Source organism: Acanthochromis polyacanthus, chromosome 22 (genome assembly GCF_021347895.1).
Source record: "Acanthochromis polyacanthus isolate Apoly-LR-REF ecotype Palm Island chromosome 22, KAUST_Apoly_ChrSc, whole genome shotgun sequence".
NCBI lineage: Eukaryota > Metazoa > Chordata > Actinopteri > Pomacentridae > Acanthochromis > Acanthochromis polyacanthus.
The window spans coordinates 323,925-341,347 of NC_067134.1; the positions used below are offsets into that span (position 1 = coordinate 323,925).

General features: G+C 39.9%; 2 protein-coding genes across 20 annotated transcripts in view; one reads left to right on the forward strand and one right to left on the reverse strand.

Moving 5' to 3' along the window:
- LOC127531987 (gastrula zinc finger protein XlCGF8.2DB-like) overlaps positions 1 to 17,423 on the forward strand; it is a 387,969-nt gene that overhangs the window by 238,127 nt on the left and 132,419 nt on the right. For 8 of the 18 annotated variants that reach the window (XR_007939218.1, XM_051942841.1, XM_051942843.1 and 5 more), the window contains 2 exons: positions 12,975 to 14,342; positions 14,622 to 14,861. Coding sequence is in view for 17 of the 18 variants with exons in the window: in XM_051942841.1 (XP_051798801.1) it covers positions 12,975 to 14,342; positions 14,622 to 14,861 (1,608 nt within the window). In the remaining variant the exon portion in view is untranslated. Of the gene's footprint in view, positions 1 to 5,224; positions 5,254 to 12,974; positions 14,343 to 14,618; positions 17,039 to 17,423 lie in introns of those variants that run through there. The other 10 variants (XM_051942848.1, XM_051942852.1, XM_051942855.1 and 7 more) reach the window with 4 other exon arrangements.
- LOC127531945 (NACHT, LRR and PYD domains-containing protein 12-like) overlaps positions 1 to 17,423 on the reverse strand; it is a 172,155-nt gene that overhangs the window by 28,477 nt on the left and 126,255 nt on the right. The gene's annotated exons all lie outside the window — the stretch shown is intronic.

The following is a 17,423-nucleotide window of genomic DNA, read 5'->3' on the forward strand; positions in this document are numbered from 1 at the left end:
CGTTTATAGCTCAGTCCACACAGCAGTGAAGCAAACTCTACTCATGCTTCTTTGTTTACATCCGCCGGGTGTCACACTGTGAAGTTCCGGCAGAAACACTGAGTTACTTTCTTCTTCCTCATTGAATTAGGCAGACCAGACGCATCACTGGCGTATTGCTGCCACCTACTGGGTGTTACTCATAGTCCTGAGAGAATCCTCCATATTTTCTTATGCAGTCCTGTGGTCATGAGAAAAGTTCAGAAGTTTCTTCATATTTGTCCACTCCTCCATGTTAAGTAGAAAGCAAAGATTAAAAACAGTTCGTCCAGCTGCTCCTTGTCTCTAATGTTTCTTCTGTTGGCATGAGTAGAGCTTACACTTAAGGAGAACATTTCTCACAGTTTCTAGTTCACCACACTCACAGTTCCTATCTCTGTGCTTCCCAATCAAAGCCAGTCCACTTTTCAGACTGCAGTGTCTGAGTCTTAGCCAGGTTAGAACAATTGAGTCTCTTCTTGCATCACTGAAGTGACTTCTGACTTTTCCCATTTTACCTTGAAGAGCAAAATCAGTCCCCTCTTCTTTTGTTTCTTAAAAAGTCAAAGCATTCTTCCTCAGACTGACTTTAAAAGCACGTGTTTGGAGAGATTGATAGAGCTGGAATGAAAATGTCTTTGGGGAAATCAGCGGCTCCAGATGGACTTACAACCAACTTTGATCCGTTTTTCTGGGCTGATATTAGAGAATGACTGTTTGAAGCATTCAAAGAAGCTTTCAATCAGGGAGTCACACTCATTTTAGTTCAGGTTCCACATTTAGCCCAGTTTGATCTCAAGTGGGCCGGACCGCTTTTTACTACAGGATCAAAACCACAAAAGTCAGATTAAAAAAGACAAAAAATGAGACAAAAACCAGACAAAATATTGTGAAAATGAGACACAAAAGGACAAAAGAACAATCTAGTGTTTGACTTGACTTTGTGATCATGGTCTAGAAATGATTTTAAATGGATACTTTGACTCATTTACAATCTGCAGTTCATGTCTTCTCTGGAATTTGGACACTTTGATGATGATTGATGGATTGTGCTCATTTGGTAGAGGATGCTGCTTTTACACTCTTTCTACATTCATTGAAAGCTTCTGACAAGCTTCAACACCACTTTATTTGACATTCACTGCATTATTTTGGATGGAAAATTCATTCATATGCTCTCAATGTTGTCCAGCAGAATTCCTTCAATGTGGAACTACTAGAAGATGAGATGTTAACAGGAGCAAACACCAAGGAGACCCATCAGTCCTCTGCTGTTTATTATTAGCTCTGGATATCAACCCTCCTGTTGCCTTCATTTACGCCACCAAAAAACAGGAAAAAATCCAGAAATTCAGCAAAAAAATTCACCCAATTTATGAAAATGTGCAAAACCTTCAGGAAAAAAAATCCAAAAATTCCTTAAAAGCTTTATTTATAATAACAAAACAAAATCCCCCTAATTTGGCAGGAAAATTCTTGTAAATATTTTCAAAAAATTAGTAAACATTCTCCATAAAAATTCTAAAAATATCTAAAGTGATTCCATATTTATCAGTAAAACTTCTGATATTTTCTTTAAGAACATTCACATAAAAATCAACCAAAATCCAGAGAATTTACTGGATTTTGGTCGATTTTTATGTGAATGTTCTTTTGAAACGTTTCTTCTTTTTGCACCAAAAAATGTTGAAAAATTTCCCAAAATGTCAAAATGTGGACATCAGAAGTTTCACTGTGAAAATATTTATTATTTTCCACATTTTCAAACTTTAAAATGACACGAGGGTTAAAATAATGAAACTCTAAAAGCATTTAATAACGACACAGTCAGCAGATGATCCAACATTATTTTAAAGCTGTGTGTATTTTCCAGAAGCCTCAGGGTTTGATTGAAACTAAATGTGAGATCTGATCCATTCACCAGAAAACACAAACTTTACTTCAGAATATTCCAGTAAAAATGAGCTGAAACATTTGGGAGAAACTATCAGTAAAATATGATCAACAGGGAAACTTCTAACATTCTGACTGTTGGAAATCAAATCTAAAATCCTTGAAGATCTGCTTCCAAAGGAATCTTTCATATTTGGTAGAATATTGAGGACAGAAATGGAAGGATTTCAGGATGAATTTACCACAAACCACAGAAGAGCACAGAATACTTTGGAAAGAGTGATCTAGATGTGATGAACTGACTGCCAAGTCCTCACACCTTAATCCCATCAGAAAGTTATGGAGATTTATGGCAAGAAAAGTTCATCATGATGGAAAACAGTTCAGTAACAAGGATGACCTGAAAAATTAATGATTAAAGCACGAAACAGAATTGATGAGAAAATGCTGCTTTCTCTGATTCAGAACCAAAAAGGTGAACAGAAGTGACTTTACATTATGGAGACGATAAATTATTAAGATCTGATCTTTTTTGTTGACATTTTAATTCTATTTAATCAAATTTACAACTGTAAAATAAATGATGTTTTATATTTAAATTTCTACCTGTTCTGATCTCTGTGTTCCATGTTGAGTAGAACAAAGCAGATGAATAATAACCAGCTGATATAATGTGTGTTTGTAATGAAGAACTCAGAGTCAGGATTTTTAGCCACAGCCCTTTATTCTTCTCCATCACACACAAGATGAAGGAAGTTCTCATTTCATCACTAGAACAGGACTTAAAGACTCAATCAGGATCAAGTGTGGCTGCACAAAAAGCTGATTTTCACTGGACAATAATGTGTGAAAGTCTGTCAGCAGTTTGGAGATTCACTGCTTCCTCTCTCATTTCACACTTTGTGCAGCTCAAATGCTTTTAGTTCAAGTGAGCATCAGAGGAACACAGCACACTTCTCCTCCATTCCTCGGGCATCTTCTCACTATCTAAGATCCTGTTGAACAACCCAGTCACAAACTCTACTGCTACCTCTCCGAGACACTTCCATACCTCCACAGGTATATCATCAGGACCAAGTGCCTTTCCACTCTTCATCCTTAGCACACCAGCTCACCTACGACCGCTCAAACACTGCGTTATGATTTCCATATCCTTCTGTACACTACCGTTCAAAAGTTTGGGGTCATCCAGACAATTCCATGTTCTCCCACGAAAGCTCCCACTTTCATTCATGTGCTAACATAACTGCACAAGGGTTTTCTAATCATCAATGAGCCTTTCAACAGCATTAGCTAACACATTGTTAGCATAGAACACAGGAGTGATGGTTGCTGGAAATGTTCCTCTGTACCCTATGGAGATATTCCATTAAAAATCAGCCGTTTCCAGCTACAATAGTCATTTACCACATTAACAAGGTCTAGACTTGATTTACATTTATTTAAAGCTATCTCATTGAAAAGAACTGATTTCAAGAAAAAGGAACATTTCTAAGTGACCTCAAACTTTTGAACAGTAGTGCATATTTAGATAATGTCATATTTTTTTTAAATTAGACATGTAAGATGAAATAATATTGATGATAGTTCGTGTCCTTGTTCCTCTTTTAGCACACATCACACAGTATTACAATGAAGAAGAACATTCAATCATCAAATACAATCATTTTCATAACAAGCTGCTGTGGAGGCAAAACCTTTTTGTTCTTTGCAATAAATCTTTTGTTCTTTTATTCAGAGCTCTGAAGGTACAGGTGACACAGAGTGCAAAGCAGTCTATGTATCAAGTCAATCTGGAAGGAGCTGAGAACTCAAAGGAGAAGCATTTACGCACAGGTCCTACACTCAGCTGGGGCGGAAACAATCTGCGGCTGCAGGTTTGCCACCGGCGGCAAAAAAGGGGACACACGCAGCACTGAGGAGGAACTGAGAATGAATGACCGAGTTCAAACAAAGTGTCCGTGAGTTTCTGTTGGGAAAGCATCAAGATCTGCGGCAAACTGTGCAGGATTGCCTTCATTCCAAAATCCGGGTTGCAGCCGGTAAGAGCAGAATTCTGGAGACTCTAAAAAGACTGTTTAAGCTGCCGATGTGTGCCACTGCAGTATGTGTTAGCATTAGCATTAGCCACGGAGTAAACTTTGTTCTGTTTACCAATAATTTCCGTGTGTTTTGTAATTGTTCAGTTTGAAAATAAGATTGCAGGCCTAATTGGTGCTAATTAGAGGGTTCCAGCTAAGACCAGTGAATTCATCCTGTTTGTAATGGTGGGTTTTACAATGCCCTTTATTTATTTATTGGATCTGGAAAGGATTGCACTTTAAAAGCACTTTAAGCACTTTAAATAATTTTAAAACCATGAAATAAAAGTATAAAATGGTTAAAAATTTTTGATAAAAATGCTCAGAGTAATTTGTTAAACTGTGATTTAAAATCAACTCTTTAGAATGCAGATAAATTCATGTGTGGTATAGTATTGGGTTGAATATTGCTCATGCCATGATTTGTCGCTTCAGTTTATGTGGTGTTGAGGTTGACAAACATAAATTGAGTGGAGTAGGCATTTGCCAATGTGGTGAAAATGTCCATGAGGAATGGTTGTTACTATTTGCTGAATGCAGTAATGCGAACATTGTCCTTTTGTGTTCTGTTTAAAGGTTTTTCACCTTAATCTATCAGAGTTGCCACTCTGTATCTCATGAATTTGTGACCACTGCAAAATAAAAGAGGGAAAAGAAAGAAAGCAACTGTCTGATTGATGAGTGGAGTCCTGCTCAAACCCTGGGTAGATGAAACATCCTTTTTCAAGTGGGGAAACTGCAGAAACTGTGAAAAAATCATCAATGAGAATCAGCCTGTCATTGAAAGTGGGAGGACACTTGACACTATGGAGAGTGCAAAGAACAGAGAGTGAGAGCTGCCTTTAAACAGAACACTGAGCAGTAAAATACATTCACTAACTTACAGCATGAACAGTTTTCTACCAGCATTCCTGTCTTGAATCACCTGCAGTAGCATCTTTATGTTCTCTTTATTCTCTTTTTCCATGTCTGTTTTCTGTCTATGTTCCTTATTTTTAACAGTTTAAGTTCATTTGTATCAGTTTTAGTGAAAGTGAAAAGAGCTAAAAGTGAAGTATTGAGTTGAAATGTGTCCTCTGTGTTGGCTGATGAACATATGGGACACTCTGACACTTGTGTATAGAGTGGTATCCTAATGAAGATGTGTTTGATGTGACAGGTGATTGGCAGGAGGAGGAGAGTCTGACGGAGGAGCAGAGGAATGTTGGCAGCCCATTTAGTCTGAGCTCAACAACGAGGAAACATGGATTCTTCACAAAAAGTGAGAAACATACCACTGTAACATTATTATCATGAATTTGTTCTTTAAAATGTGTAAAGTTGCTCCAGTTGGTTAGATGGGCCGACCAAAGCCAGGTGACGTTGGCTGGAGAGATGTAGCTCTGCAGAAGCAGCTGTACTGAGGATATAATGGTGGACTGCTAGGAAGCTGCTTGTTTTTTGTTTGAGGCTGAACTAGCTGCTGATCATACTTTCTGAAAATGTCTTACATGGTGATGAAGATAAGTAACGGAAGAAAAGTCTTGTTTTTCCAGCAAGTTGTTCAGGAAGGTAAAGAGCAGCATTTTCTTTGGTAGAGAATAATACTTTTGAGCATTGTGAGTTTACCAGCCTTTTCCTTCTCAAGAAATTCAGACAGTTGAACCCAGAAGTTTACTTACACTGTATAAACGACACATAACCCTTTTTTAATTTACCACGATCTGACATTAAATCTGGCAATGCTTCTCCAGTTTTATGTCGGTTAAGATGACCAAAATTATCTTTAAATGCCAGAATAACGAAAGACAATTTTTTTAATAGAATTTTATTACTTTCTTCACAATCTTGGACTTGACTATGGACTTTAGCCATACTATGTTCCAAGGGTCACATCATAACAATACTTGTATACATTCCACCCAAAGCAACTTACTTGTTTCCATATGATGTGTTGCATGATACTGTAGCTAGGATACAGACTCAACATCCTGAGACACTTGTAATAATATCAGGAGATTTCAATCATGTCAGCCTCTCCTCTCATCTGACTGGATTTACACAGTTTCACTGCCCTACCAGAGAGAATAAAACCCTAGACCTGCTGTATGCCAAGTGTCAAAGAAGCTTACAGAGCTACTGCCTTACCACCACTGGGCAGGTCAGATCATAACTTGGTTTATCTGCAGACCTGTTACAAACCTTGTGTGCTGAGACAGTCTGCAACTAAAGTCCAAATCAGAGGATGGACTCCTCAAACTAGTGAAGCTCTAAGGGACTGCTTTGAATCAACAGACTGGAATGTGCTTCTGGAAACGGATGAGGACAGTATGAACATTGACAGACAGGTTGATTGTTTTACTGAATACATCAGCTTCTGTAGAAACACAGTCCTACCTGCAAACACTGCCTGCTCTATGGATGACATCCTGTATTGTACTGGTACCAAAAATCAAATGTCCGGCTGAACTAAATGACTACAGACCTATTGCTCTGACCTCACACATCATGAAAACTCTGGCGCAGCTGGTTTTACGTCTACTGAGGCTTGAGGTCAAAGACAAACTCGATTCCTTGCAGTTGGCTTACAAAAAACACATTGGAGTGGATGATGCCATCCTCTTCATGCTTCACCGTGCCCTGTCTCATCTGGAGGAACCTGGAGTTTATGTGAGAATCAAGTTATTTGATTTTTCATCTCCATCCAACCCACCATCCTCAAGCACAAGCTCACAGAGATGGGAGTGGCTCCTTTCTGTGTTTCATGGATCACTGATTACCTGACAGGAAGGCCAGTTTGTCAGGCTGGGGAACTGTGTTTCTGGGACATGAATGAGCAGTACTGGGGCTCCACAAGGAACAGTCCTGGCTCCATTCCTGTTCACACTGTATACATCTGACTTCAAATACAGCATTGAGTCCTGCCACATTCAGAAATACGCTGACACTGCTATCGTGGCATGTATCAGAAATGGACAGGAAGCTGAATACAGAGATCTGATAAGTGCCTTCAGTGACTGGAGTCACAAAAACTGCCTGCTACTCAACGCCTCAAATACAAAGGAAATGATCATAAATTTCCGCAGATCCAAAACCCCTCTTCATCCATTGAACACTTGTGGTGTTGACATGGAGGTGGTGACATCATATAAATATTTAGGTGTCCACCTTGACAATAAATTAGACTGGTCTAAAAATGCAGACTTGATCTACAAAAAGGGCCAGAGCCGACTTTTTTGCCTGAGAGCACTTCGATCAATAGACATCTTCAGTAAGATGCTGCAGATGTTTTATCAGTCTGTGGTAGCAAGTGTCCTATTTTATGTTGCAGTCTGCTGGGGAGGCAGCATGAAGAACAAGGATGCAAGGCATCTGAACAAACTGATTAAAAAAGCTGCTCTGTAGTTGGAATCGGATTGAACACATTGGAGGATGAGGTGGAGAGACGGACACTTAGAAAGATGGAGGCCATTCTGACAAACATGGATCATCCACTTCACATTTGCCTCAGTGAACAACAAAACATCGGTGGACGGCTCCTATCCCTGTACTGCAGGACTGAAAGATTCAGGAAATGTTTCTTGCCATCAGCAATCGGACTGTTTAATTCAAATGCAAAAAGATAAGACCAAACAATTGAATTTCCCTTCGGGGATCAATATAGCAGTCCCTCCAGGAATTTGCGATGTTGTGATCACGCGAAATCAACCAATCTCTGCAAATTTTGCGTGGCCTTGCAATTTTGTCCAATCACCGCAACTTTCCCGCAATTTTGGCCCGCCTCCCGTGAGTTCCACCAATCATAGCAGCCCCCAGCGCAAACCTAATGCACATACGTCACCAAATTCACTTCCTTGTTTATGGTTTGAAGATGCAGACATGTGCAGTACTAATGTCTCTCATTTACCAACAAAAATGACTGCTGAAGACATTGATAAACAACTAATTCACTGATGTTTTTCACCAAAGCGAAGCTAAACTGTTTTACAACCGTGCAATATTGTGGTGGAATTCAAAAAAAGAAGAAAAAAAAATCAGCGATTAATACACTTTAAAAAAACACGAAACATATTAGAACGGCTGAAATGAGCGGAAAACAGACCACATTAATCACCATGATGGAAACCGTTGCATCCAGATCCATTAGAGCACTGAAAGAATGAGGTAAATTAGTTTAATTATTCCACCAAAGAACTCGGCAGTGTTATGTGACGATCAGCGTGTGTGAATCCTTCCTCTGTTACCAACATCACTCAAAAACAGACTCAGGGATTTGAATGAAATTTTCAGGGTCGGTCAGGAATGACACAAGGACCAAATGATTAGACTTCAGCAGTGATGCGGCTTAAAGTTTGGATCCACGTATTTGTTAAGGATTCATAGCGGCACTGCGTCTGATAGCGGCACGGTAACCATGGCAACAGGTGAATGCTACCTCAGCGGCCCGCTGACTATCACATGATTGTGATCCTACAACAAATCTACCACTGTGGACGTATCGGAAATGACACAAGGAACAACTGATTAAATTGTGGGGGTGTTTCTGAGTCCCATCAATTCCAGTTGCCAGCTACATATTTAGGTCACGCGATTCGGTATGTATACATGCAGAACACACCCCTGTCTTGGTGCAGGACTGCGCTCTCTGTGCTGTTCTTGTTAGTTGACGTGACCAGCTGTGAGCGTGTGCTTGTGAACACGTGTGTGCCAGGATGTGAAATTAACTTTTTAAGCCACTGACAGATATGTCCAAATATGATTCATTCAATAGTAAATTAGCATTTTGTGCCGCAAATCTACCAACCACATCATGTTAAACCAGTATCTGGCTGCTGCTAATTTCCCACTGTGGTGTGCCAGCTTTTGTGGAAATGGGTTGGAAAATTATATATTTAATTTCGGAATAAATATTGTCAATTACAGCGTTGAAACATGTTCTACAATCTGGAAAAAATGCAGCTTTTTAGTAGTTGTCACTGTCTCCCGCAATTTCATCACAACAAATAAGCTTAAAACATTGCAACTTTTATCGCAATTTTTTTAGAAAATCTGCCGCGAATTCAGGCATTTTCGGCCACAACAATCACGAAAAACGCCCGCGAAATCTTGGAGGGACTGAAGAAAGTCATTCTATTCTATAATCAGAAGTTTGCATCCACTAAGATTGCTATGCCTTCAAGATGATGATGTCCTGACTTTGAAAGCTTTTGATAGATTAAGATGTATTTTCAGGCACACCTCAAACCCACTGCTTCCTTGTGTGACGACATTAGAAAATCTAAAGAAATCAGCCAAGACATCAGGAAGACATTTGTGGGCCTCCACAGGTGTGGTTCATCCTTGAGTGCAATTTCCAGATTGCTGTGGTTTGACGTTTATCTGTCCAAATAATTACATGCACAGATCAACACCATGGGAATGTCAAGCCATCCTACTGCTCAAGATGGAGATTGGTTAAGGTTAGAATTGTTTTGGAGGGAAATGTGCTCATCAACCCCAGAACAAAAGCAAACGACCTTGTGAAGATGCTGGCTGAGGATGGCCTGAGTACACCATCCCAACTGTGAAGCATGGGGGTGGCAGCACCATGTTGTGAGAGTGTTTTTGCTGCACGAGGGACTGGTGCACTTCACAAAATAGATGGCATCAAGAAGATAGAACATTATGTGGAAATATGGAAGCAACATCAGCCAGCAAATGAAAGCTTGGGCACAAGTGGGTCTTCCAAATGACAAGGACAGCGCTGGTGCAAATCTGACACTGTCCTGGAGAAACTGTGCAATACTGACTGAGAACTGCTTTCTGCTTCATTGTGCCCTTCATATCTGCCTCAGAAGTTTCCCCAAATATTTGTGAAACTTGTCTATATCCGTCCAAAGGCCAGTGAAATAAATACCTGTGGGCACAAAGGTGCTTCTGCTCTGGGTTCCTCTGACCACAACTGCATCCTCCTTATCCCTGTATACCACTGTACTGAAGCAAGGCAAAGTGCAGAACATCAGAGTGAAAGTTTATCACACTCTGCAGGGATGTCTGGAGGTTACTGACTGGGACGTGTTTAAGGAGTCCTCAGCTGATATTGATGAACCGACTGATGTTGTGAGCAGCTGGGTCACAGACTGTGAAACCAGTGTTATTCCTGAAAAAATGTTAAACTATATCCAAACACTAAGCCATGGCTTTCTAAGAAGCTTAAAGACCTACTGTACAGAAAGAAAACAGTCTTCAGAGAAGGAAATACACTAAATCTGTATAACTGACAGAAGGAAATAAAGTAGTAGATCAGGACCCACAAAAGACAATACAAAGACAACCTTGAGTCTCAGCTCAAAATGAACAACCTCAGTTCAGTCTGGGACGGCATGAATCTGATCACTGGAACCAATTAATGTGTCAATGAGAGAGTTCAGCTCAGTGGTTATAATGATTTAGAGCTGGCTCAAAGTCTGAACAGTTTTTATGTCAGGTTTGACTCCCATGATTTCAGGGCTAAGCACGCTGAGACTAAAAACTGTCTCATGTCAGCGTCTCCACAGAATCCCTTTCTTTTATCCGGGTTGGAAATAAATCTATGTATGTATGTAATCTGGTGTCTCAAACAGTGCAGACCAAAGAAAAGTCCTCTACATGATTACATCGGTGGCCGTTTATTGAAAACTTTTACGACGTCTGACCAAATGACCAAGATTACTGCCGATGTCCCTGTCTATCTTATGTTTTGTTTGATTTTTCTTTAAATGGCTTTTATTTTGCTTTTAATTGTTTTACTGTGTTTTTTACATTTTAAAAACATTTCCTTTAATCGTTGTTATTCAGCCCGATCTCACGAGGATTCGTGAAACTGTTACGTAAATTTTTGTTTCGGTTTCGTGCGCACCAACACGATTTCGTCATGTTTTTCGTGCCGCTCACCACGAAATGCGCACCAATGTATTTTAAACGGCGGACTTTTCGTGCCACCCAGAACGTATTTCAAACGAATGTGTGTATTATATTTTTAATGTAAAACCATGGCGAATCCAACGCTATATTTTTAATGACATCGTCCCTAACCATAACCCTAACCATAACCTAACCATAACCCGGTGGTACACTTACCAATTTGCATAGGAATTTAAAGAATGTCCGGCGGCCGGCGGCCGCAAACGCGATCACACAAGCAGTATACGCCGATGGACAGCTTAGATCGTCATGAATCCGCTGGTATAAACCACTTTCAGCTGTGATTACCACAGCGGGTTTCGTTGTGAGCAACACGAAAAACATTTCGTGGTGAGCGGCACGAAAAACATGACGAAATCGTGTTGGTGCGCACGAAAAAGAAACAAAAATTTACGTAACAGTTTCACGAATCCCCGTGAGACCGTGTTGTGTTATTCCTTTAACTGTTTTCAGGGATGACAATTGTCTGCGGATCCGCGGATTTCCGCCAATTTAATGTCAAATTTGAACATTTTTGTGAATCCTCTAAATCCGTTGAGAAAATTTTAGGGGAGTTAGGTACTTTATTGTCGCTGATGTTAACGTTGTTAACATCTCGCGGGAGTGAGGCGTGAGTTTCGTTAAACGAAACTCGCGCCTCACTACGAAACTCACGCCTCACTCCTTCGAGATTTTCACTGAAGCTATCGTTCGATTGTAAACGGCCCAGCAGTTGGACAGCTTCAAGCTTGGACCAATCAAATTGCTCGTAGCATTCTTTGTCACAAATTCATGGTGGCGTGTTCGACTCGGATGTTTGGAGATTTGGTATCGTGTTCAGCGGAATGATGAGATTTTTAACGAAGGATCAGGAGTCATCAGTCACAGAAATTGACAAAAGTGTCAAAAATAAGTTCCGATGGGAATGGCTGGAGAGAAAAGTCACTGTGAAGGTGAAAATTGGCTCAAAGATCGACGAGGTAACAGAAACACTTGGACAATTTCTGAAGAAACCAGACGTGGCCGGAAAAGCTTTTTGTGTGTATTGTAACGATTTGATTAATTACGGATCGCGTGGATGCGTAGCACTGTCAGACAGTTACACCAGCAGCATCAACAGCTACTTCAAGTGCCAAGGCAAAAGATACATTGAAAGAGAAGGAAATGACTGCAAGAAAAGCCCACCAGCAGGAGTTGAAAAGGAAGGCTGTCCAGAGACTTACACAGCTTGCTGCAAAGAGAAGAAAATTGACAAAATAGGAGTGTTGCAGTGAACTGACTTGTATATATTGTACATAGTAGAATAGAACTCTTATAGATTTGTGAAATATTTTGGACTGAAGATAGTGAGAAAAGATTGAAGAACATGTAAGTTAACTTTTCATTAAATTTGCTGACTGAAACAAGTCGAGTGTTATGTTTTTGACCATTTTTATCAGTCTAAATGACTTCTATAAATCTCTCAGCTTCAGCCCCCCCGGCCCGCCCCCTCCACCCTGCCCCGTCAATTTTCAGCTGAAATCCGAATTTCCTGTTGACATCCCTGTGTTTTACTGTTTTGTTGCTTTTGTTGTTTGATGGTGAACGGTTGTGTAACTGCTGCACAACAAATTTCCCAGGTCGTTCGGGCCAAATCCAGAATTCAGTGGCAGAATTACAGATCTTTTCTGGACTGGTATCAACATCTGATCCCCGAGGAGAAATTTCAAATTGTACATTTCTCCAGTAATGTAACTTAACGGAAAGTCTGGGGATCAAGAGATCCTGGTGGTACAATCCCATCAGTCACGAGCTCTGCTTTGTTTTTCACGCTGATCGACAGATTTTACTACCCAATATTCTAAAACTACCGTGTAGAAAGCTGAAAACTATCGGCCTGTGAAAATAGTTTTGTTGACATTGTGAGTGTGCTGTTGACACATTTCTAGGTTTCTAATGACAAAGCTGCTAGCATGTCTGCAGATTCTTGATTTTGTTTCAGCCTCATGTCCAACTACATGGAATTGAGACTTTTAGGTTCAATTTTTTTCATGATTGCTCTTCCATCACTGCCTCTGTTTTTATCTTTGTCTTTTGCTACAGAAATGTAAACACAGCAATGGAGTGAGATGTGGGACCTCTGAGGAGGATAAGGATGGTTCAGCAACAACGGCAAAAAGAGATGAATCACTGAGTTGTGAGCAATGTGACAAGACTTTTATTACAGCAACAAAGCTAAGAATTCACAAACATATTCACACTGTGGACAAACCATTCAGCTGTGATCAGTGTGGAAAGGCTTTTACTCGGAAGAGTCAGTTAAAAAGACATCAGCTCATTCACAGTGGAGTGAAATTGTTCAGTTGTAATCAGTGTGGTAAGGCTTTTACTCGGAAGACTCGTTTAAAAAGCCATCAACTCATTCACAGTGGAGTTAAACCATTCACCTGTGATCAGTGTGGAAAGGCTTTTACTCACAAGAGTCAGTTAAAAAGCCATCAACTCATTCACAGTGCAGTGAAACCATTCAGCTGTGCTCAGTGTGGAAAGGCTTTTACTCAGAAGAGTCAGTTAAAAAGCCATCAACTCATTCACAGTGGAGTGAAATTGTTTGGCTGTGATCAGTGTGGAAAGGCTTTTACTCTCAAGAGTACATTAAGAAGTCATCAACTCATGCACAGTGGAGTTATACCATTCAGCTGTGATCAGTGTGGAAAGGCTTTTACTCACAAGAGTCAGTTAAAAAGCCATCAACTAATGCACAGTGGAGTTAAACCATTCAGCTGTGATCAGTGTGGAAAGGCTTTTACTCACAAGAGTCAGTTAAAAAGCCATCAACTCATTCACAGTGGAGTTAAACCATTCAGCTGTGCTCAGTGTGGAAAGGCTTTTACTCAGAAGAGTATGTTAAAAAGACATCAGCTCATTCACAGTGGAGTGAAATTGTTCAGCTGTAATCAGTGTGGTAAGGCTTTTACTCGGAAGACTCATTTAAAAAGCCATCAACTCATTTACAGTGGAGTGAAACCATTCAACTGTGATCAGTGTGTGAAAACCTTTACTCAGCATGAACAGTTGTTGATCCATCAATGCCCCCATTCTGGTAGAAAGCGGTACCACTGTGACTCCTGTGAAAAAACTTTCAAGCACCAAAAGAGCTTAAAATGTCACCAACGCATCCACACTGGACATGATGTGTACCGATGTGATCACTGTGGTGAACCATTTGTATTGTACTCACAGTTAAAAGCTCATGAAGTGACCCACACTGGGGTTAAACCATACCTTTGTGATCAGTGTGGGAAACGCTACAGCTACATTGCAAACCTCAAAGTTCACCAACGTGTCCACACTGGGGAGAGACCATACAGATGTGATGAGTGTAAGAAGACTTTTACAACTTTGTATTCCCTGAAACAACACCAGCAGATCCGCACCAGAAAGAAAGCATTCAATCAGTGTCACAGTCAGGTATGTAAAGACTGGTCTCAGTCACAGTGTACACACAATTGTGTATTGGATAATTTTGGATATTGCTGCAAAATTGTTTCAAAACAGTTTTGAACAACTGTGGTCGGTTGAATTCTGTTAACACATTATCAGCTATCGTTCAGTCTAACCTGTATTGGTTTTGTCACAGAAATCTGGTCCAGGTTAATCTGGGGATGTAGGTTAGATTAGGAATTCTGACATAATCAGACAACTGAATGTTAAATTCCAACAGTGACGTTCTCTTTGTTTTCCAAGCAGAACGGAACAGATGGACAAAACTCTCAGACTTGTCAGCACTCTACCAATGGTGAACAGTGCTGCTTTGACCAGTCTGGACCAACGTCCAACCAACAAGGAACCCAACAACGACACCAGCGTATGCACACTGGACACAGACTGAACCCCTGCCAAGAAGATTTCTCCATGCAGGGTTCAGTAAAAGTTCATGAAGTCCTCCACAAACTTAAAGTCCTTGAGATCCGGCTTCACAGAATTCAGGTCTAATTTCTTGTTTAGTGTCTTCGTTGCTTCGTTGCAAAATCCATTAAGAGGAAAGCTGTCGTTAACAGACGTGACTGGTAAATTATTTAAACCATTCAAAGTGGTTACTCAGTTAAATGAATTATCAGTGGTAGAGGGATAGACGTCTGGATGGAGGCAGTGAGCAGCAGGGCGAATTTCCTCAATTACCACCTTAATGGTTCCTGAGATCCCTCTGGGCTGCAGGAACCTGTTAGATGCAGAGCTGGTTCAGTGATTCTCTGATGATTAAGCATAATTAATTGAGGAGATTACTGGCCTTAGGATTCCTGTCTGTCCGTCTGTAAATTTAAAAACATGAAGTGTTCTATGAAAAGTCCAATCTTTGAAAGCTGACATGTAGTTCAGAATCATTTCTTTGTAAATTAGCTGCATCCAGTCATTACCATGACATTGGCAGTGATTCTCTGATGATTAATCATAATTAATTTAGGAGATTACTGGCCTTAGGATTCCTATCTATCTATCCATCCATCCATCCATCCATCCATCCATCCATCCATCCTTTCTCAGCTACAGCATCTGCACCTCTGCTTCTGTGTGAAGTAGTCATTACAGGAGAGAAAGTGGAGAAAATCTGACAAATTTCGTCAAGTGGTCCAGAAAAATCTGACTACCCCTACAACTTCTCTCCTGTAATGATAGTAATAAGTAATACATAGTTGATACTTCACACAGCAGTAGCAGAGGTGCAGATGTTGTAGCTGAGAAAGTTTGGAGGTTGCCACTTCTTGCATTCCAAGAATAGTCGGGGAGTCAGATTTTGTCAAGTGGCCCAGAAAAATCTGACTCCAGATTTTTTTTCATATCATACAATCTGCACTTTTAACTCAACCTGCATATTTCTGTTAAAGTCCTAGTTTTGAAATGGTCTCTCTGTTCTTAATCTGCCATACTGTGATCATTTAGCCCCTTATTTCATTATTCTGTTCTTACAGACTGTAATTTACGAGTTTTTTTTTTAAACTTGTTGTGATTTGGTGTTTTAGCTGTTGTAGCAAATAATTTCCCAGGTGTGGGATCAATAAAGAATTTCAATTCTATCATATTGTGAACTGGCCCTATAAAAATAACAACAATAAGAAATTACTTTATACTTAAGAACTATACTTATATTAAAGACTTTATACATAAATACCAGACATATTTTGATGCCATATCTTGCATTCTTAGGGGAGTCTGATTTTAAATAAGGAGATATAAAGTTTTCTCAGTGAACAATTATTTTAATGACACGTGTAGAACACTGATGGAATGTGAACAATATTTGGCGACTCCACCCTGTCCTGTCCTGATGTCCTCATAGGAGTGAAGCTGAGAGTAGCGTAGAATCTCCCCAATGCCATTTAGGGTGCGCACATACGGATGAGAAGAGGAGGAGAAACATGTCACCCAATCATATTTAACAGGAAAACATGTCTGCAGTTCGGTACTTAGTCACATTTAACCCAAAAACAACAGCAAAAGCAGTAAACCTACTTCAGAAAAACCCGTCAAGTGGCCACAGAGTGAAAAGTAAGTCACACGCGTTCATGCGAAGGGGGAGTCAGATTTTTCCGGGGAGTGTGAAAATTGCACAACACCTGGGTTAGTCTGAATCCTTTTTTCTGATTGGCTGAGACGAGACACGTGACAGTGTGCATCTATTAATGATCGGAAGCATTCAGGTCGTTCCGGTTATACTCGGTAGCGCTCTTCAGTAAAGGAGACGCAGTTTGTTATTTTCTTTGATTATCGCTCGGCAAATTACAAAAAAGTTGCAAGTTAACCCTTTTTCCACATTTATTAGGCAAAATTAGCTTCGCCACCGTGGCTAAACATGCTAAAAATGGCTTTGCCATCCTGAGGAAGGCTTTGCCTATGGCGAAGTGGAGAATGGCTAGCGCAAGCACAGAGACACCCTGAAAATTTGACACAATCTTAAATATTATGAAATATTTGTTGAAAAGTCTTTTTCGTGTGTTTCTAAGGGTGTGGCTGCATCAGAAAGACACAAATACAAATGATATTTTTTTGGTTTGTTGTTTACAAGAAATATTTTATGGAACCAGTCAATTTTCAGTTTTAATGTCTTTTATTAGGATGTGTTTAGTTTTATGATTGTACTAAAATAAATGACTCTTGAAGACCTCAAAGTGATTCTTAATGCAGTATTTCACAAATGTATGGGATGTCCAATCCACTGCTGTATTTAACAGCAATCTGATCTGCTGATGTTAGCAAGACAAACAAGTGAAGGTTTCAGGCTTTTATCTAGAATTGTTCTTGAGATATTCATCTTCAAACAGCCTCAAATTTCAATGTGAGAAAATCAAAATGAGTGAAACTGGGTCTGCAGTCCACTGAAAAACCTCTAAGAAAGTGTCTGACATACTGAACTAATATTTCATAGATAGCATTGTAAATCTCCACAGTTCATGATTTTAAAAAAAGTTTTTTTGGGAGATGGTCAATGATTTGAAACGGAGTTTGTCCCCTAGAGGACAAATGGCACAATCACAGAATGAGGGTATGTTTTGA